This window comes from Phyllopteryx taeniolatus, chromosome 1 (genome assembly GCF_024500385.1).
Source record: "Phyllopteryx taeniolatus isolate TA_2022b chromosome 1, UOR_Ptae_1.2, whole genome shotgun sequence".
Taxonomy (NCBI): domain Eukaryota; kingdom Metazoa; phylum Chordata; class Actinopteri; order Syngnathiformes; family Syngnathidae; genus Phyllopteryx; species Phyllopteryx taeniolatus.
In genome coordinates, this window is record NC_084502.1 from 34,177,110 (window position 1) to 34,195,012 (window position 17,903).

At 39.8% G+C, this 17,903-nt stretch overlaps 1 protein-coding gene across 1 annotated transcript in view; it reads right to left on the bottom strand.

Moving 5' to 3' along the window:
* Positions 1–16,661, bottom strand: part of plekhg5b (pleckstrin homology domain containing, family G (with RhoGef domain) member 5b) — a 95,107-nt gene extending 78,446 nt beyond the window's left edge. The window contains exon 1 of the mRNA XM_061790776.1: positions 15,981–16,661. Coding sequence (XP_061646760.1) covers positions 15,981–16,062 — 82 coding nt within the window. The 5' untranslated portion in view covers positions 16,063–16,661. The remainder of the gene's footprint in view (positions 1–15,980) is intronic.
* Between the last annotated feature and the right edge of the window lie 1,242 nt (positions 16,662–17,903).

Genomic DNA, 17,903 nt, shown 5'->3' on the forward strand with positions numbered 1-17,903 from the left:
GTTCCAATACTCAACATACTTGACACTAGATGCGCATTAGCATAGTCTCTTGAGATTCAACTGCTAATAAAGACAAGCACATTGTAACCAAAACAGCTCAAACCACTCTGTCATGTTTCCATTGGTGATGAACTTGTCACCCTGTAAACCCTACGTGCTAATCATGTGACATCATAAACAGTAGTTACAATCTTACGCGAAAATTAATTATTCTTAAATAGTGTAGCTACAAAGTGGTTTTTCATCTGGAATTACAGTAAAAGAATAAACAGCATTATGATTTGTGTTGATGTACTTGTTTATAGATTTTACACCGTTCTGATCGGTTTGATTGGTATCAGCCGATAATTAGCATTTTATGCTGATCAGCTTTCATGTCATAATTCGCCGATCCAATCAATGACGTCATCGATCGGCTCCGCAAAAAACTAACTCTGGGTCGCCGTCACACATGAATCCAAAAGCTAGTTTATCTTTAGCCTTGTCACGTGTCTTGTGGCGTAGTACTGTAACTATCTGACGGCCAATAAAGTTTTTTTTAAATCTTGTCGGTGAAAAAACACGTCGTCGGTGTGGGATTATTTTGCGGTGTCTCAGACAAACAACACGTAAATTATTTGCAGTCTGTGCACAACTGAAGTACGTCGTGGGGAATGTCATCTAAATGCTTCAACACAACAAATTTGATTGGGCAGCTGGAGAATATACACAAGGAGGAGCATGCCGCGTTCAAGCTACGCAGCGTGGGGGTTGGGAGGGTGGGGATATATATATAGGAAAAGCCAAACGGACACAAACTCTGTACAACACCCGTCCATATAGCTGGGACAGTGAGAAAGTTAGAGTAAGCATTTCATTATCAGTATTTGTTAACGTAATTTAACTGCAATAAAGTAATTTAATTACAGTAAGTTAGCACCCATTATTCGTTAGTCATTAGTCATGTTGTAATGTTGAGTTGACCTAAATTTATGTCAGTGACCAATCCTTGAATGCCCCCTAGAGGTCATTGATGTTTTAACTTTTGTCTAAAATGCGAGAGAATAATTTTGATGATAGTATACAGTCCACAAGTATATACAATAAATGAACAAGTCATGTAAATAGACACATTGCTCCATTTTGTGATCAGATCGGTGATCGGTTAAACTTGCTGATCGGTGATCGGCAACAAAAATCCTGATCGCGTAAAGCCTACTTGTTTAGCATGTTATCATTTGCTAATAATAGTTAATGAGAGTGTATCAGATCAGTTTACTCAAATAGTGGCTAATTGATAACCCTTCCAGAATTTTTGCAATCATTGCTCACCATGTTACCACCATTTGTATCTCAGTTCTTCATTTTAGCAAAATATTTTAGAGAATTCTATGATTCACACTGTCCCCTGTGAGAACAGTTGAAGGAAGTATGTAGTAGTTCCACCATGACTGTACACCAGTGCACAAAGCAGGGGTCACCAACCTTTTTTGAAACTGAGAGCTACTTCTTGGCAACTGATTAATGCGAAGGGCTACTAGTTTGATACATACTTCTGTAATAGAAAATCTTCTTAAAAGTTTCTTTAATTATGTTATGAATAATAATACCTTTTGGGCCTCCCTGTGTGGAGTTTGCATGTTTCCCCCGTGCCTGCGTGTGTTTTCTCTGGGTATTCCGGTTTCTTCCCACATTCCATAAACATGCATGGTTGGTTAACTAACTGAAGACTCTAAATTGCCCATAGGTGTGAATGTGAGTGCCAATGGTTGTTTGCTTATATGTGCCCTGCGATTGGCTGGCAACCAGTTCAGGGTGTACCTCGCCGCTTGCCCGAAGTCAGCTAAGTTGGCCACCAGCATGCCCGCGACCCTCGTGAGGATAAGTGGTTAAGAGAATGGATAGATGGATAATAATAAATTATATTAATCTATGTGAAGACCCATTGATTATGTTCATGATTTCTCACAATAATCAATTATTTTACAAGGTAGGAAATACATCAATACGTAACACTTAAATAAAATTCTTAAAATTCTTTTAAAGTGTTCACATTTTGAAATGAACACTTGTACAACCAATGTTGTACCTGAATGGGTTCAATGAATGAAAGTTCATGAAGTAGTTTTTGTGCGCAAGTGAACTGAACTTAATTCATTTTTGCCTGATGAACGTAACTGAGAACGCGCTCATTCTGGCGTCAAAGAACGGTTTTCAAACGAAAGTTGTATTTGGCTACCGAAGCTGTATTGTGCAACCGATTCAGAATCAGAATCAGAATCAGAATCATCTTTATTTGCCAAGTATGTCCAAAACACACAAGGAATTTGTCTCCGGTAGTTGGAGCCGCTCTAGTACAACAGACAGTCAATTTACAGAACACTTTGGAGACATAAAGACATTGACAAAAAACAACAATTGTGCAAAAAGATGCAGAGTCCTCAGTTCGAATGGCCACAGCCGCCATTTATGGCAGGCACGTCACAGCTGCGTGAGAACGTGAGGTGCGTTCAGGGACACATCGTAAATGGGAGTAAACGTGTTCTTCGGTGGTTCTTTTGTAATACAGTACATAATTGCAAAAATGTATTACGATATTGATATAAATTGAAAATTATTATTTGTATCAGAATGCTTTAGTTACAACTCTGTACGATCACACTGGCATGATATGGAATTTGTAATTTTTGTGATATATGAAAAGATAAAATAAAATATTTTGTTCATATAGTCAGCCAGGGCTGCAAGGAATGCAAAGTTAACGTCCTTTCACCATCGTTCCTGTCATACTGTGTTGCATGTTTTTCTGTGCAAGGACAAAGGTCCTGGTTTTGTTTTTAATTCCTCATTTTAAAAAAGACCATTCAAGCAACATGTTTTTACTCATGTTTTTGACGTTGTCGGGTGAAAGCTGCAGCTGGTTACTAATGTGGACTGAATGGATGGCAACAATGGGAAAATGAAATTCCAGTATTTTAAGGGAAATAGCCCATCAGCAACATATTGAGAAAAAACAAAAACTATCTATGAACTAGTTCATTTTTGGAATGGTGTACTTAGTTCAAAATTTTGAATTATAAACTGTGAATTGAATTAGTTCATTTTTGGAACGGTAAACTGAACTTTGAATTAGTTCGCATATAAAATGAACTTTTGCAACACTGTGTACAACATTCCAAGGGAATCACATTGTCACAATTGGTGAGCAATTTTTTCTATTTTTATTGTATATTTTATTAGTCTGTGTTAGTTGTTGTGTACCCCAATTTCGGGGGTTTTCATGTTTGTTTTTTGTTGGTTATATTTTATGTTCAGGACTACAGACGGAAGTTAGTTTTCTGCTAAATATGGTGCAAGCATCTTTTCAAGTCTACAAAGTGATTAATGTATGTCCACATTGTCCATAAACTAAAAAAATAAAAATAAAAAATAAAATCTTACAGCAGGCCCACGCGCTACTCATTTGGTTCTTGGGGGCTACCTGGTGCCCGTGGTTGGTGACACCTGACACAAAGCAAGGTCCAAAAAGGCACACTATGCTTTGATGAATTAGGTGTGGAAGAACAAGCCCATGGAATCCCTTGGGGATGAACTACAATGGATATTGATGTTCCCATTTTTTTCCCAAAGTCTAGATTGAATAAACATACCCTAAATTCCATGAAATATCAATTTAATAATTATTGCAGTTAACACTAGTGATATAAGGTTCTGCATGCAGATTTAATAAAAATAAATTGAGAACACCTTTTGGACAAAAAACAACAACTGATATCCAAAGCTTTTATAAAAAACAGTGCTGTAAATCAATGTGCCACAAGAACAGTGACTTTCAAGAGGGATGGGGGGGGGGGGGGGGGGGGGGGGGAGTATAAGAGGAGCCCAGGAGTTTTAAGATCAGCATTCACTAGGAACCATGTTTGGGAGGGGAAAGAAATGATGGGAAAAGACACGCAAGAGAATGGAGAGGGGAAAGGCCTCCAGCTGTGAGCATGTTTATGACGGTGACTTCATCAGCGAATGAACACAGTAAAAGTGACACTGCAGTGCAGAGTTGACAACAGTGCCTTTACAAGCACCAACCCTCACGCAACACTTGCACTGCTTGTAATCTGATATCTACATTAGCTCATGTGAGCCAAGCGCAGCAAAAATAAATATCATCAAATGATTATTAGCTGTTTAAAGGCACTAATGACTACTATCAGTGTCTTTAAACGAGTGTGTTCGTGTAGAATCATCTAGTGGGGGGGTAACCTACCGCACGTGGGTCATATAGGGCCCAAAAGAGCATCTGATCTGGCCCTCCATGCATTTCTCAAAGCAGATAAAACCTTTGAGACACTTCTATGAAAGGCAAAGCACATTTAATCCACACATGCACATTAAAAATATATATAATACGCATTCCAATCCCTGATCTAAATTCACATTTCCACCAAGCAGTCCGGTCCACTTGAAGGTTTGGAAGGGGTACAGTATATACAGTACATTGTAAGGCCCCAACTAATTCAACTAAAACTGTAAACTAAAGGACAAAAATGGAGGACATCGTAACATGTAGCTCTTTTTATATTACAAAAAGAAGACAACCTTTGACCTTTATTTTTTCCCATTCTGGAAGTGACCATTCTCTGTCCATCAATCAACGAACGCACTGTTCTGTCTAGCAACACTCCTTTTAGGCAACCAACTACGTCGCTTGGTACCTCAATGGGAAGAGTTGTATGGTACAGATCAATGATTTTGATACCCTACATGACTTTTAACAATGGAATGGAAAACATCCAGTACTGAATTGCAGCCAGAATATTAAGGGTGTGCTTTTCGATTGTAATTGCAATGTGACACGTGACGATTCGATAATGATTCATAAATGTTCAAAAATGATTATGTGTTCAAAAATACAACCGCTGTGAAAGTCACGCATTCCACTCGGAAACCTGAAGGAACGGACCAGGTGACGATGGCAGCAGCCAACTAGTTTGCTACAGTCACTGAGCATGATATTCAATAACCATGTTAAAAGCTACTGTTTGATAGCATTTCAGGTTTTATGAATATGAAAATAGAAAGGGCATTGAAAAAACCTACTCCACATGTAAGGCATGTAAAACAAAAATGAAGTACACTGGTAACAGACTAGGGCAGGTGAAGAATCCGCCAGTTGTAGCTGCTCACCAGCAAACAATAGAAAGTTTATCACAACTTCCCCGCAGCTCTGAAAGGGTGAAACGAATTTCATCATGCATCGCAACTTTTATTGCTAAGGATTTAGGTCAGGGGTCTCAAACTAAACTTATTTGAGGGCTGCTGGAGATTAAGTTTGGGTGATTCTGGGCGGCATCAAGCATTCCACAAAAAAAGGTTTCAAGTATTACAAAAAAACTAATCCAATCTTCTCAATTTTTATTATTAACAGTTCATAAGATTGGTGACCCTCTCCTGGTATACTCCTCAGCATGTCTGCCTTAGTAACGTTTCTTGAAATTGGCTGTGCTCGTTTCCAACATCTCTCGTCACGGCAGGTTTTGAGAAAAAAATTACTGGAACTGGCTGAGAGGATATATCTTCTATCCACTTGGTGTCACTTCGGAATTACATTTCAACCACATGACTAATTTGCTTTGGCTAACTTGTCGACAAACATGAGCGTGAACTATGGTCTTATAAATGATTTATTTAAAAAAAATAAATAAAAATCAGGGCAACAACTCTGCAAAAAAACGCATGGGCTGCACTCACAGAAAAACTTTGTCAAGTAGAGGGCTGCGAGTTGGAGATGATTTAGATCGATATGCTGTCATCAAAAACAAGGGCTTTTGTGCTCTGATGGGGGTCGCTGGAGCCCAGATACAAACTCCCAAAGTGTTTTCAGAAAAGCATTATCATCAAACAAAACATAACCATAAAGAAATTAATGATGGTTGCTGTTCAGTCACCAGTGGTATTTAAAAATAATAATAATTTAAAATAATAATTAACAAATTCTGCCAGGGTATGTAAACTTATGAGCACAACTGCACATATTATGCAGTCATACATAGCCCTGTCATATTGGAATGAAAGTGTAGGCTATGCTTTTTTCATAGCCTCTAGGTGGCGCTGGCATATTAGAATGAAAGCGTACACCTCTCTCTCTCTCTCAGAACCTCTAGGTGGCGGTGGCATTTTGAAATGAACGTGTACCGCTTTTTCATAACCTCTAGATGGCGGCATACGTTTATAAAATGGGAAAGTCTTTTTCATTTCCCCCTATACCTATGTATGATGTGCACCATTGGTTTTTGACACTTTGGGGGGGGGGGGCTGTGCATTATACACGAGAAATTACGGTAAATGGTGGTAGAGAAAAATCTAACTCTGGTGCCTGTGAGACTGACATTGGACTTTGAAAATACATGTAAACCCACATTTCAAAATATCTAAAATAATACCATGCATTCCCAGATTAAGGGGAGAAAGGTTAATGGTTATGACTGCGTTTTGTAGTATACAGAAATATAAACCATGTAACTGCAGTATCAAACATGCATGACCTTATTCCTGAACAAAATAAAAAAAACTGTGTGACCTGCTTCAACATTAGGATGAGGCAGACGAGAGAGAAAGGAAATTACTGTTGAGAATAAAGTATAACAATGGAGGAGGAAGTCTGACCTGTAAGAAGTCACGCGGTGGGCCAGAACCCCAACGCACACGTGGGCACGCACACAGCCCCGCACACAACAGCGCACACACTTTTCATCTGCTCGCCTGAAAACATGAACTCTCTTGACGCTATGACACACTGGTGTCAAATTCAAGGCCCGGGAGCCAGATCCAGCCGACACATTATTTTATGTCACCTGCGAAAGCAAATCATGCGTGTCAACTTCTATATTTCTTATTAAAATCTGTTCCAAAATTTCAAAATGTCATATGTAATAAATAACGAGATATTGCAAGCATTTTTTGTTGTTGTTGTTACAAACCCCTTTTTACAGTTACTTGAGCAATAGCAGTGTTTCCCCAACATGGGCTTTACTTGGGTGGGCCACCCAAGAAAATTGACAGCCACCCAAGATGAAAAAACATGCTCATACTGTACAAACCCTGGAAAAGCTCCACTCTGTCTGTCTGCCTCACGGCTCTGCACCGTGATTAGCCAGGCTTGCTAGCTATCGTCACTAGTCGGCAGATTAGTATGTCCAATTATGCACACAAATCAGCATCGCAGCACGAGATTGTGTCATGCTGTCAACTTCACGGCTCTGAACTGTTACTAGCCGGGCTAGCTAGCAAGCTAGCATCACTAATCCGCCTCCATGGCGGCTTCGTTGCTGGCACAAGACGGCAGCAAAGGACATTCCTGGAGTAAACAAGACAGACAGAGAAATGTGAAGAAAAAGGGTGAAACCCTGTATTGATGAGTGTATCGCTTTAAGAAAAATCATGTGACCGATACAGGAAGTCTGTCTTTTGGATGTCCCGCGCCAAATTGTGTTTATAAGGAAACAAACTGTTGTCGGTATGTTGAGGATTTGTTGGATGGAGTTTTGCTGTTGCTGTTGGATTTTGGAGTTTTGCTTGCCCTCACCTTGTTCCACTGACTTCATGGATTGTTCCAAGAAATTTTCCCCAATCTGGAATAATGTTGATCTTTTGATGCCATATAAGGTAGAATTTTCTCCTGTGGGCATTGTTTACTGTTAGTTTTTTTAATTAAATATGTTTGTACTCTTTTCTGGTAAGAGGTTTGAATTGTTTTCAGACTAATTAACTTTTTGATTGTATTGTACCTGAAGCTCAACAGAGCTATCTTACATCAACAAGAGCACTTCATCAATGCTGAGGCATTATAAAGCTCGGCATGGCAATGAAGAATTGACAGATACTTGTGTGAGTACCCCAGGTATGTTGAAATTTTCACAAAAAATGTGACATTTCAAAAATAGTTTATTACACACAAAAGGCTTTGTGTGATTGTAATATTGTTTGTAAAAATTACAGTCCTTTAATCAGCTTTTAACAAAATACAACCCCAATTCCAATGAAGTTGGGACGTTGTGTTAAACATAAATCAAAACAGAATACAATGATTTGCAAATCATGTTCAACCTATATTTAATTGAATACACTACAAAGACAATATATTTAATGTTCAAACTGATAAACTTTATTGTTTTTAGCAAATAATCATTAACTTAGAATTTTATGGCTTTATGGTCACTATTGAGTGACCAACACAGTGTCAATACAGTGCCTACACAGTTTGTGTCAATACATTCCTTGAGGTATCATCATGGCCATGAGACAGGCAATGAGTAGGTTTCTTCAAATACAATAAAACCACAAGATAAATAGCAACAGTGAAACAGAAATGCATAATATTTTATATTGTGCATTGTTGCAATGTCGGTGCAATGTAAATAGTTTGAATAATTTTGTAATTGATTTATTCTTTGAAGCATTCATATTAATTTGTGCAATTATAATGCCTTGATTTAAGCAAGGTTAGTACACAGTAATGGCCATGAATTGTACTAATAATTTAGTGTGTATATATATATATATATATATATATCCTAGTAAGGAGAAGCGACTCATAAAATGTATGGATGGATATATATTTTATATGTGCTTATCAAACACCACGGCGCTACCCTGCACTGCGCACAACCAGTAGTAAGTAAATTAAAAAAGTTAATTCTCAACATAGGGGAAACACTGCAATAGTTAAACTAGTATCCTTCTGATTTCAAAACTAGTTATCCATCAATTTGTTGTGTAAGCTTGATAATAGGATGAGGCGATTTTACATTAACGTACAGTTTCACAGTCAGAACGTCCCTTTGAGGGAAACCCTAACAACAACGTGGCCCATGGCAAAAATTTGTTTGAGACCCCTGCTCAATGACTTCTTGCTAAAGTGGTTTAAAGTCCACTAAGAACAGTCCGAACCAAACTATGTAGACCATGAGGGTAGTCCCGGAAACACTATTGAGAGGACAATCGCTTTGCCAAACACTGTGATGACGTCTCTAGAGTTGACAGCTCATATTCTGACCTACATTTTGGGCTTTGGCGTTCAAACAGCATCATGTGAGACCTTAGCATATTGTGTTAAACTTCAGTTCAGTAAGCGTGTTTTGCTTGTTATTTTTTTCTTTTTTTTCCCCAGCACTTCCAAACAATGCATATTGAGAGAAGAACATGACAACACAAATAATACTACATAAACAAAATTGCATGACGTAACCAGAGAGATTCAAAGCAGTACCATCTGCATCATCACTTCAAAGTTATTTTTTTTATATTTTACTATCAACAGTAGGCGGCACGGTAGTGACTGGTTAGAGCGTCAGCCTCAGAGTTCTGAGGACCCGGGTTCAATCCCCGGCCCCGCCTGTGTGGAGTTTGCATGTTCTCCCCGTGCCTACGTGGGTTTTCTCCGGGCACTCCGGTTTCCTCCCACATCCCAAAAACATGCATTAATTGGAGACTCTAAATTGCCTGTAGGTGTGAATGTGAGTGCGGAATGTTGTTTGTTTGTATGTGCCCTGCGATTGGCTGTCAACCAGTTCAGGGTGTACCCCGCCTCCTGCCCGATGACAGCTGAGATAGGCTCCAGCATGCCCGCGACCCTAGTGAGGAGAAGCGGCTCAGAAAATGGATGGATACTATCAACAGTAACTAACTTCTATGTGACTCACCTCCACATTCCACCTTTGTCAATAAAGTTACAGCTGAGTGTTTTAACGTTTTAGGCGTCAACAAAGGTGCTAAATGTGTTAACAAAAGTTTGAGCCTAGAAATGATTACTTCCATTTCCATTATTTCCAATGGATAAAGTGTTTCTAGATTGGAACAAGGTAGGCCAGCATTTAGCACTGGATTGTGTTCCACATCAGTGTTACTGTATTGACCAAAGTGGAAGAAACATAACAGTGGAACAAAGGTGTTCTGCTCACAGATGCCCGAAGCTTCAGAATCCCTACCGGAAGTAGATGTGGTACTTGTGTTTGTCTTTTGGACACTCAACAGAGACCAGACAAGACATCTGGCCCCAGATTAGACCAGTGACTTTAAGACCAATTTAAGACTCCAGTGGCCTGGAACACTGAAGGGTTCCAGACTCAAACTATTAATGCTGCTAAACGTAAACATCATGTTGACGGTATGAACCCATTGACTCCCGACAGTGCCAACACGTGAAGTCGAGATGGGGTTGCAGGCGAACTTGAAACATTCAGCTGGCAATTCGCAGATTAGTTGACTTCCCCTGTTGCACAGAAAAACTGTTCCAGCATAAAAAGGCATACAACACAGATCCTCCATTCTGCTTGACCAGACAACCGAACAAGAGAGGATAATTATTTTTAAAAAATTTAAAATATTTTAAGAAAGATTAGCTAATCAAACTAACTTATTTAATGCTGTTTTAAAACTAGGAATAAAAAAAGCCAGAAGCACCGTGGCTTCAGAAGCTACCCGTCAGTTTTTTAATTGACTGGATCGGCTCCAGCTCACTAAAAGAGGACAAACAAAGCAAAGCAAATTTATTTATATAGCGCATTTGACAGTGCAAGAAATATCATATAAAAGTGGAAATGCTCTAAAAAGAACAGAAAAAAGAAGAGTTTTTCACCTGAATTTAAAAACTTGCACACTTGGGGCTGACGTCACTTCTGTTGGCAACTTATTCCATTTGTGTGCAGCATAATAGCTAAATGCTGCTTCACCATGTTTGCTTTGGACTCTGTGCTCCACTATTTGTTTGTCTGTCGATCTCAGAGCCCTACTGGGTTTATATTCCATGAGCATTTCATTCATGTATTCAGGACTTAAACCATTTAGTGATTTATAGACCAGTAGCAGAACTTTAAAATCTATTCTAAAGCTGACTCGAAGCCAGTGTAAAGACTTTAGAATTGGAGTGATATGCTCTGACTTCTTTGTTCTGGTCAGAACTCGAGCCACAGCATTCTGAATGAGCTGCAGCTGTTTAATGCTCTTTTGAGGGAGTCCAGTCAGAAGACCATTACAATAGTCAAGTCTACTTGAGATAAAAGCATGGATGAGCTTCTCCTGGGGCCTCATGTACAAAAGGTGCGAACGCACAAAAACATGGTGTCCGTTCTTTTTCACGACAAAGTTCAGATGTATCAAGAGTGACATCACCGTGGAAATGTACGGTGCCTCACGCCAACTGCATGGCTGGGGTACGCACGTTTCTGCAGCTTTTGGTGCTTTGGCGACACTTAGCGGTGATGCTGGGAAACTGTTCTCATAAATCTGCGCATCAGAGAGACATGAACAATTAGCACTGATGGACAATTCATGCCCGGCAACATTTGATTTCAACAATGCAATTGAGGCAAGGACTCAGAATTCATTTGTTAACCAGTGTATTTAATTAACCACTGATATTTGTGAGGACACCTATTAATTGATCAAGGCAATCATTTATGCCTATGCCCTCACAATCGCTTCGTGACTCCAGCACATGCACTGGAAAAAAAAGAGTCCTTTGAATTTACTTCATTTGAACATGTACATCGGTTGCACATGATTAAAATGTGTTTAAATTGACATAATTTACCCCCTTCACCTAAAAAAAATTTTTTTAGCGTGCGTGTCCACTCCTGTGTATTAAAATAATAAATGGAGTAATCAAAAAGGAGTCAAAAGTTTTTGATATCCTCTTTGATATGCTGATGTGGTTCTATTTGAATTCAAAAGATTTATTAGAAATACCACACATAGAACATTTACGAATTAACCTTTATCTCACAGGGCTGAGTGTTGGTTACTGTATGAACACATTTGTTATGAGTTATAAAAATACATGGTATTAACCTTGTGGGGTGATCATAGTGAGCCATGTGTCCTCCCATCACCCCTGAGAGAGCAGCGTCACCCATGATCGCAGCGATTCTCTCCTCGAACGGGGTGAGGCCCTGCGCGCCGGTTCTTCCGCCTTTTTTGGGCCACAGTTTGCAGCTGTCCTCCGCTTCACATCCACCTTAATGTCTGACCACTTCTTTTTTAGTTTAGCGTGTGCGCGCTATTCTGTCTCCACAGCATTGACAACTGCACACGCGCTGTCCCATTCGCTCCTCTTTCGTGTGTTGTTAACGCCGGAGGACAGCGTGCCAAAGAGGATTTTCTTGCGCACCTCCACTTCATTGAGCAACTTCACATTCCGAAAAATTCTTTTTCTTCATTACTTTGCTCATTTTCCTTTTTATCTGATCATGCAGAGATCGGCATCTCAGGTGCAGGGTTCATTTAAATGTGATTTGCATATTCAAATGAGGGCGTGGAAAGCGAGGAGTCGGCTACTCCAACATGTGCGCTCATTTCCACGTTGATTGGAATGTACAAATGAAATGTGCTTGGATTCATGAGTACGCAGAGTTTCATACATCTGGATATTTTTGTGCCTACGATGTTTTCTGGATTTGAGCGTACGCGTTTTAGTAGGAGATCCACGCAAGTCTTTGTACATGAGGCCCCTCGTCTGCTTGACACATGCAAGCCTTCACTCTGGATATGTTCTTCAGATGGTAGAAAGCAGTTTTAGTAATTGATTTGATGTGACTGTTGAAAGTCAGGTCGGAATCTATCAGAACACCAAGGTTTCGGAATTGGTCTTTGGTTTTTAAAGAGAGTGACTCCAGGTATTTACTAACAGCAATTCTCTTTTCTTTATTGCCAAAAACAATTATGTCACTTTTGTTGTGGTTTAATTGAAGAAAATGTTTTCTCATCCAGATATTTATCTCTTTTAGACAGTGACACAACATCTCAATTGAACTGTAGTCATCTGGAGACACTGCTAGATATAACTGTGTGTCATCTGCATAGCTATGATAGTCAAGATTAAAGTTCTGAAGAATTTGACCCAAGGGTAGCATATACAGGCTGAACAGGAGGGGTCCAAGAACTAACCCTTGAGGGACCCCATAGCTCATTGCCATTCGATGAGATAGCAGTATAGAAAAATGAATGAATCAATGAATGGCTGGATGGATGGTGTGATTCATACTTTGCTATCTATTTATATTTACATTTCAAGTGACACATATCCAATATGTGCCTAAGTGTTTCTTTTTTTTCTGACAGAACACATAAACCAACCTATATGTGCGGATGCCCAAATTGCTAGTAACTCTATAAACCTTAACACCGGGCTCTCACAAGATGGAAGTAAACAATAATACAAAAATATTACAAATACTAAATGTTACATTAGTTGGCCTGGGCTGACTCTTTCTCTCAATGGTTGAAATGAGGGTAACCTCCACATTACTTCACTGGCTCCCGTCAGCAATTATTTTCCTTATTGAATCGCCGACACACCTCTAATGTACCATAACTGTCATATTTGTCAGTTTTCCCTGTATTTCATATTTACAATGGGCGTGTTTAAGATGTTTTCCCTGTATTTTATATTTACAATGGGCGTGTTTAAGTGTGTTTACTTGTGTCAGTATACGTCACCAATCTATGTATTTTCATGACATCAAGCTTGCATTGACAGGGGATATCAGATGTGTGTATTTTCGCTGCCCTCACATTGGCAGATGTCCATTATTATTCACATTTGGAAGAGGCCTGATTTTGATCTGAAGCTATCCGATTCCATGCCATGGTGCATATCCCAACTGTGCCACTTGAGAGCAAAAAACACAATTGTGTTACTTGGACAATGCAGTGCAAATCCAGCCTTTGCAAGTTGTTCCTATGTACTTTACTTGAGTATCACCAACTACTAGCTACAAATTCCTTGTGTGGTTTTTGGACACGCATTCTGAATCTGATGGCTTGATCTCACCTTTGATGTTCTTGCCTAAAAAAGTCAGAAATTTCAATGGTTCAGGCCCAAAAATGTAAAAGCTAATCAATCCCAAAAGAGACACAGCTCCTAAGCGTGATGAAATTGAGCTGAAGAACAATAAGACGAGGACAATTACAGTGTAACCTTTTAGGTTTAAACGCAATACAATCCGGGACAATAACTTGTTGACATCAACAAAAGTGAACCTATAAGACTCGCATTGCAAATGTGCTTCATTCATGAATCACATTTTTTAACTTTTTTGTCACACAAGTGTAAAGATAAGTTAACAGTTAAAAGTTTTTTAAAACCTAAAGAAAATTTTGCTCAAACACAGCGCCAGCTGTCCACATCAAAGTCTGCGCTCACACCAAACTGATCGAGCGAAAAAGGCTTTCATATGTCACAAAAGATGTTATATCATCTTGTCAAACTATTTTCCAAAGGAGTATTGCATTCAATAAAACGACGAGCTGTCTAAGTGGTATAATAAGCTGAAATGAATCTGCATACAAACTTAGCTGTGTGCCACTACAGTTCCTTCTGCAGCGAGCATTAACATAACTGTCTTACTTAAATGCATCTAACCTAACGATTTTCACTTGTTACTGTCTCAAGTACATCCAGAATCTTGATGCGACATAATGCTGCACGGCTCCCGCAGAGTGAGAGAAGATTGCAGTTTTACAACACTTTCCAGACAGTTGAAGCATTCAAGAGAGTTCATAGGTTTGTTCTCAAGCTATTTTGAACACTTTCAATTGGTTAATAATGTGTAAAAATAACAGATGGCAATGGACAGACTACGGTTAGACTATGGCACCTTCAAACTTAAAAACGTACAGATTTGGGCTACGTCATACACCAAAGACCCCCATTATAGAGGAACCTTTCAAACTGTACAGCATATCATTTTAAATCCAACAAAGAGTTCTAATATACTGGGGTTTACCAGTTTATCATGGATGCGACTTTCAACAGTTTAAGGTTAACTGCGTGCATTGAACTACAGTGGAACCTCACTTTCCATATGCCCTAGTTTTGGTACAATTCGGTTTTCGGCAATTTCATATCCGCAATTGTCTCAGTTTATGAACATTTGCTCAGGTTTCAACCAAAACTGTTTGTGACTCTGCCGCTCGTTTCCCAGTACTGAGCCCCACACAAAGGACCCCATACACGTGCACTTTGTTTTCTGGTTGAGCGTGCATCAGCACAAGACAACAGCACGTTCATCAGAAGCACATTTTTAAAAGTCTTTTTTGTGCTCATTTATTGAGTGTACCTGCCCAATAAGCCACCATGCAAGCACCCGCCCTGGCTTTGATAAAGAAGATGAGAAACACTGCAGAAAGAAAATTCATATAGCAAAGTACGAAAATGGCAGATTCCCCTTCCAAACAATAAGCTGCCCTTCTCCCTCTCCCTTCTTGCCCTCTTACATACGCCATCATGTGTCTTCAATAAAGGTAAAAGTGATGTTAAATCTTTATTCATCAATTTTATTAGTTATTCACATTGTACAGTTATTCTTTATAAAATGGTATTTTTGTTAATAGTTTGGGTGTCTGAAATAGATTAATTGGATTTACATTATTAGTAAATACTGTTTCAGTTTTCGTATCATTCAGTTTTATTCAGAATTTGTTTTAATTGCTGTACGTGGCGTTAAAGTACAGTTATATAAGTCGTACATCGTCAGGAGGCACGCTCAGTTACCGCTGTACTTACTGTTTTTCATTTGATTGTTTTATTTACGCCAAAAAATGGAATTCACACAAATATTTACTGTCATGATTTATTTACTTCTGCATTAATGTAGGCTAGTGATGACGACGAAGCATTCCGCCTTACGTACAAATTGAATTTCGGTTTCGTCGCCGCCGTAGGAACGGAAATTCCGTCGTAAACCGAGGACCTCAGTATCAATAAAAGCAGAAAATCCAGGAAACGTTGTTACAAAAGTGTGCGGAGCACAAGTGTCACTAGGAACAAGACAGTATCCAATTGAAATGATGGATTGATTAGGTCATTTGAACAAATAAGAGACAAAACAACAACGTATAAAGCCTCACGACTACCTTAAAGAGCTAAAATTCCAAAAGAAAATACATATAAGGCCTCATAAGTACTGTAATAGCTAAAATTCCAAAATAAAAATACAGTAGTCACTTACTGAGCCTCAACTTGAGTCCAAGCCAGCTTCGAGGAGGCGACTTGTGCAGGACTGAATTCATGGTCCACTTGTTCGGAACCATGAAGGAATGCGGTCGTGCTTTTTTTTTTTTTGGGTGGTGGTGCTGTGGTGGTTAGGCAGAAAAGGGGGAACCCTCACCGGTTCCGAGCAGGTTCGCGTGCCGGTGTGCTCCGATGCTAATTGCTAATCACCCCGTGAAGTTTCAGTTTGGCTAGCTGTCCGGTCAAAAGCTCTCCCACATTGTCCTGCACACTAGACGTGAAGCTCGGCTCGGCTCGGCTCGACCTCCACATCACGCCGAGCGCGTGGAAGGCGAAGTGTGACCAAGGTGCGTGTTTTTAAGATAGCCTATGTCCTCACGTCAACTAAAACACGCACATCGTAACCTGTTGCCGTGGTTTAACATTTAAAAATTAAATGCTCCTCGCTGAAATCGCCGTTCGTTGGGCTCGGCTTGCAAGTTTGATGCCCACGGGGAGGGATGAATCTAGAAATAAATGTCCACGGTTGTGCTTTAAAGGAAGCGCCTCTCATCAGAGAACTTTCAAACAAGTTCTACTCCTTTTTTAGCTTCGTGTCTTCCACTCCAAACACTCGCCGACCGCCTTCCATTCATCCAATGTAGCGATTTGCTCTGCACTGCCAGGCGAGTGCCTCTAGGGGTGCTGAATCGCAGTTTCGGATAAAATGTCCTTTGTTGATACCCAGAGGGGAAATTCAGGCGTACAGCAATAAATTAAATTAAATTACTACTACTACTACTACTAATAATAATAATGTATTGCTTTGTAAATAAAAATAAAGGTGCATCTCAAAAATGGTGTATTTCTGTAGTTAAATTAAAAAACTCATATATTCACCACACAGAGTAAATTATTTTATGATTTTATTTGTTATTATTTAGACGGACAGCACGCTGGATGACTGGTTAGCACCTCCGCCTCACAGTTCTGAGGACCTGGGTTCAAATCCGGTCTTGCCTGTGTGGAGTTGGTATGTTCTCCCCGTGGCTGCGTGGGTACTCCGGTTTCCTCCCACATCCCCAAAACATGCATGGTAGGTTAATTGGTGACTCTAAATTGCCCGTAGGCGTGTATGTGAGTGCGGTTGTTTGTTTCTATGTGCCCTGCGATTGGCTGGCGACCAGTTGACGGTGTACCCCGGCTCTCGCCCGAAGATACCTAGGATAGGCTGCAGCATGCCCGCGACCCTAGTGAGCATAAGCGGTACGGAAAATGAATTGATGACTTATTTATACGATTTTAGCTTAGTTAACGAAAACCCACATTTTTACCCAGATTTCCTCCGGAGCTACACATTGTGCTTGGAGCTAATCCTGAGTGTTCTTTTATTTGCTCAAGTCATGTTGCAGTTTGGAGGAGCATCTCAGCAACCAAACAGTGTACCCATACAAAAATGTTGTTAAATTACACATCAAACAGGATCTTGTTAATCACAAGAATAGATGAGAATTTCACCTCATCATTTAATGTACTCAGAATTCACACATGTTTTGCTGCTTCTCCATATCCTTAAACAACAAGGACATTTCTCCAAATATAAATGCATTATTGCAGCTGAAAAACTGATCGATCAATGACTCTTTCCCAAGGTAAATTAACATCCATCCATCCATTTTCTGAGCCGCTTCTCCTCACAAGGGTCGTGGGCGTGCTGGAGCCTATCCCAGCTATCATCGTTTAGGAGGCGGGGTACACCCTGAACTGGTTACAAACAAACAACCATTCGCACTCACATTCACACCTACGGGCAATTTAGAGTTGTCAATTAACCTACCATGTATGTTTTTGGGATGTGGGAAGAAACCGGAATGCCCGGAGAAAACCCACGCAGGCACGTGGAGAACATACAAACTCCACACAGGCGGGGCCGGGGATTGAA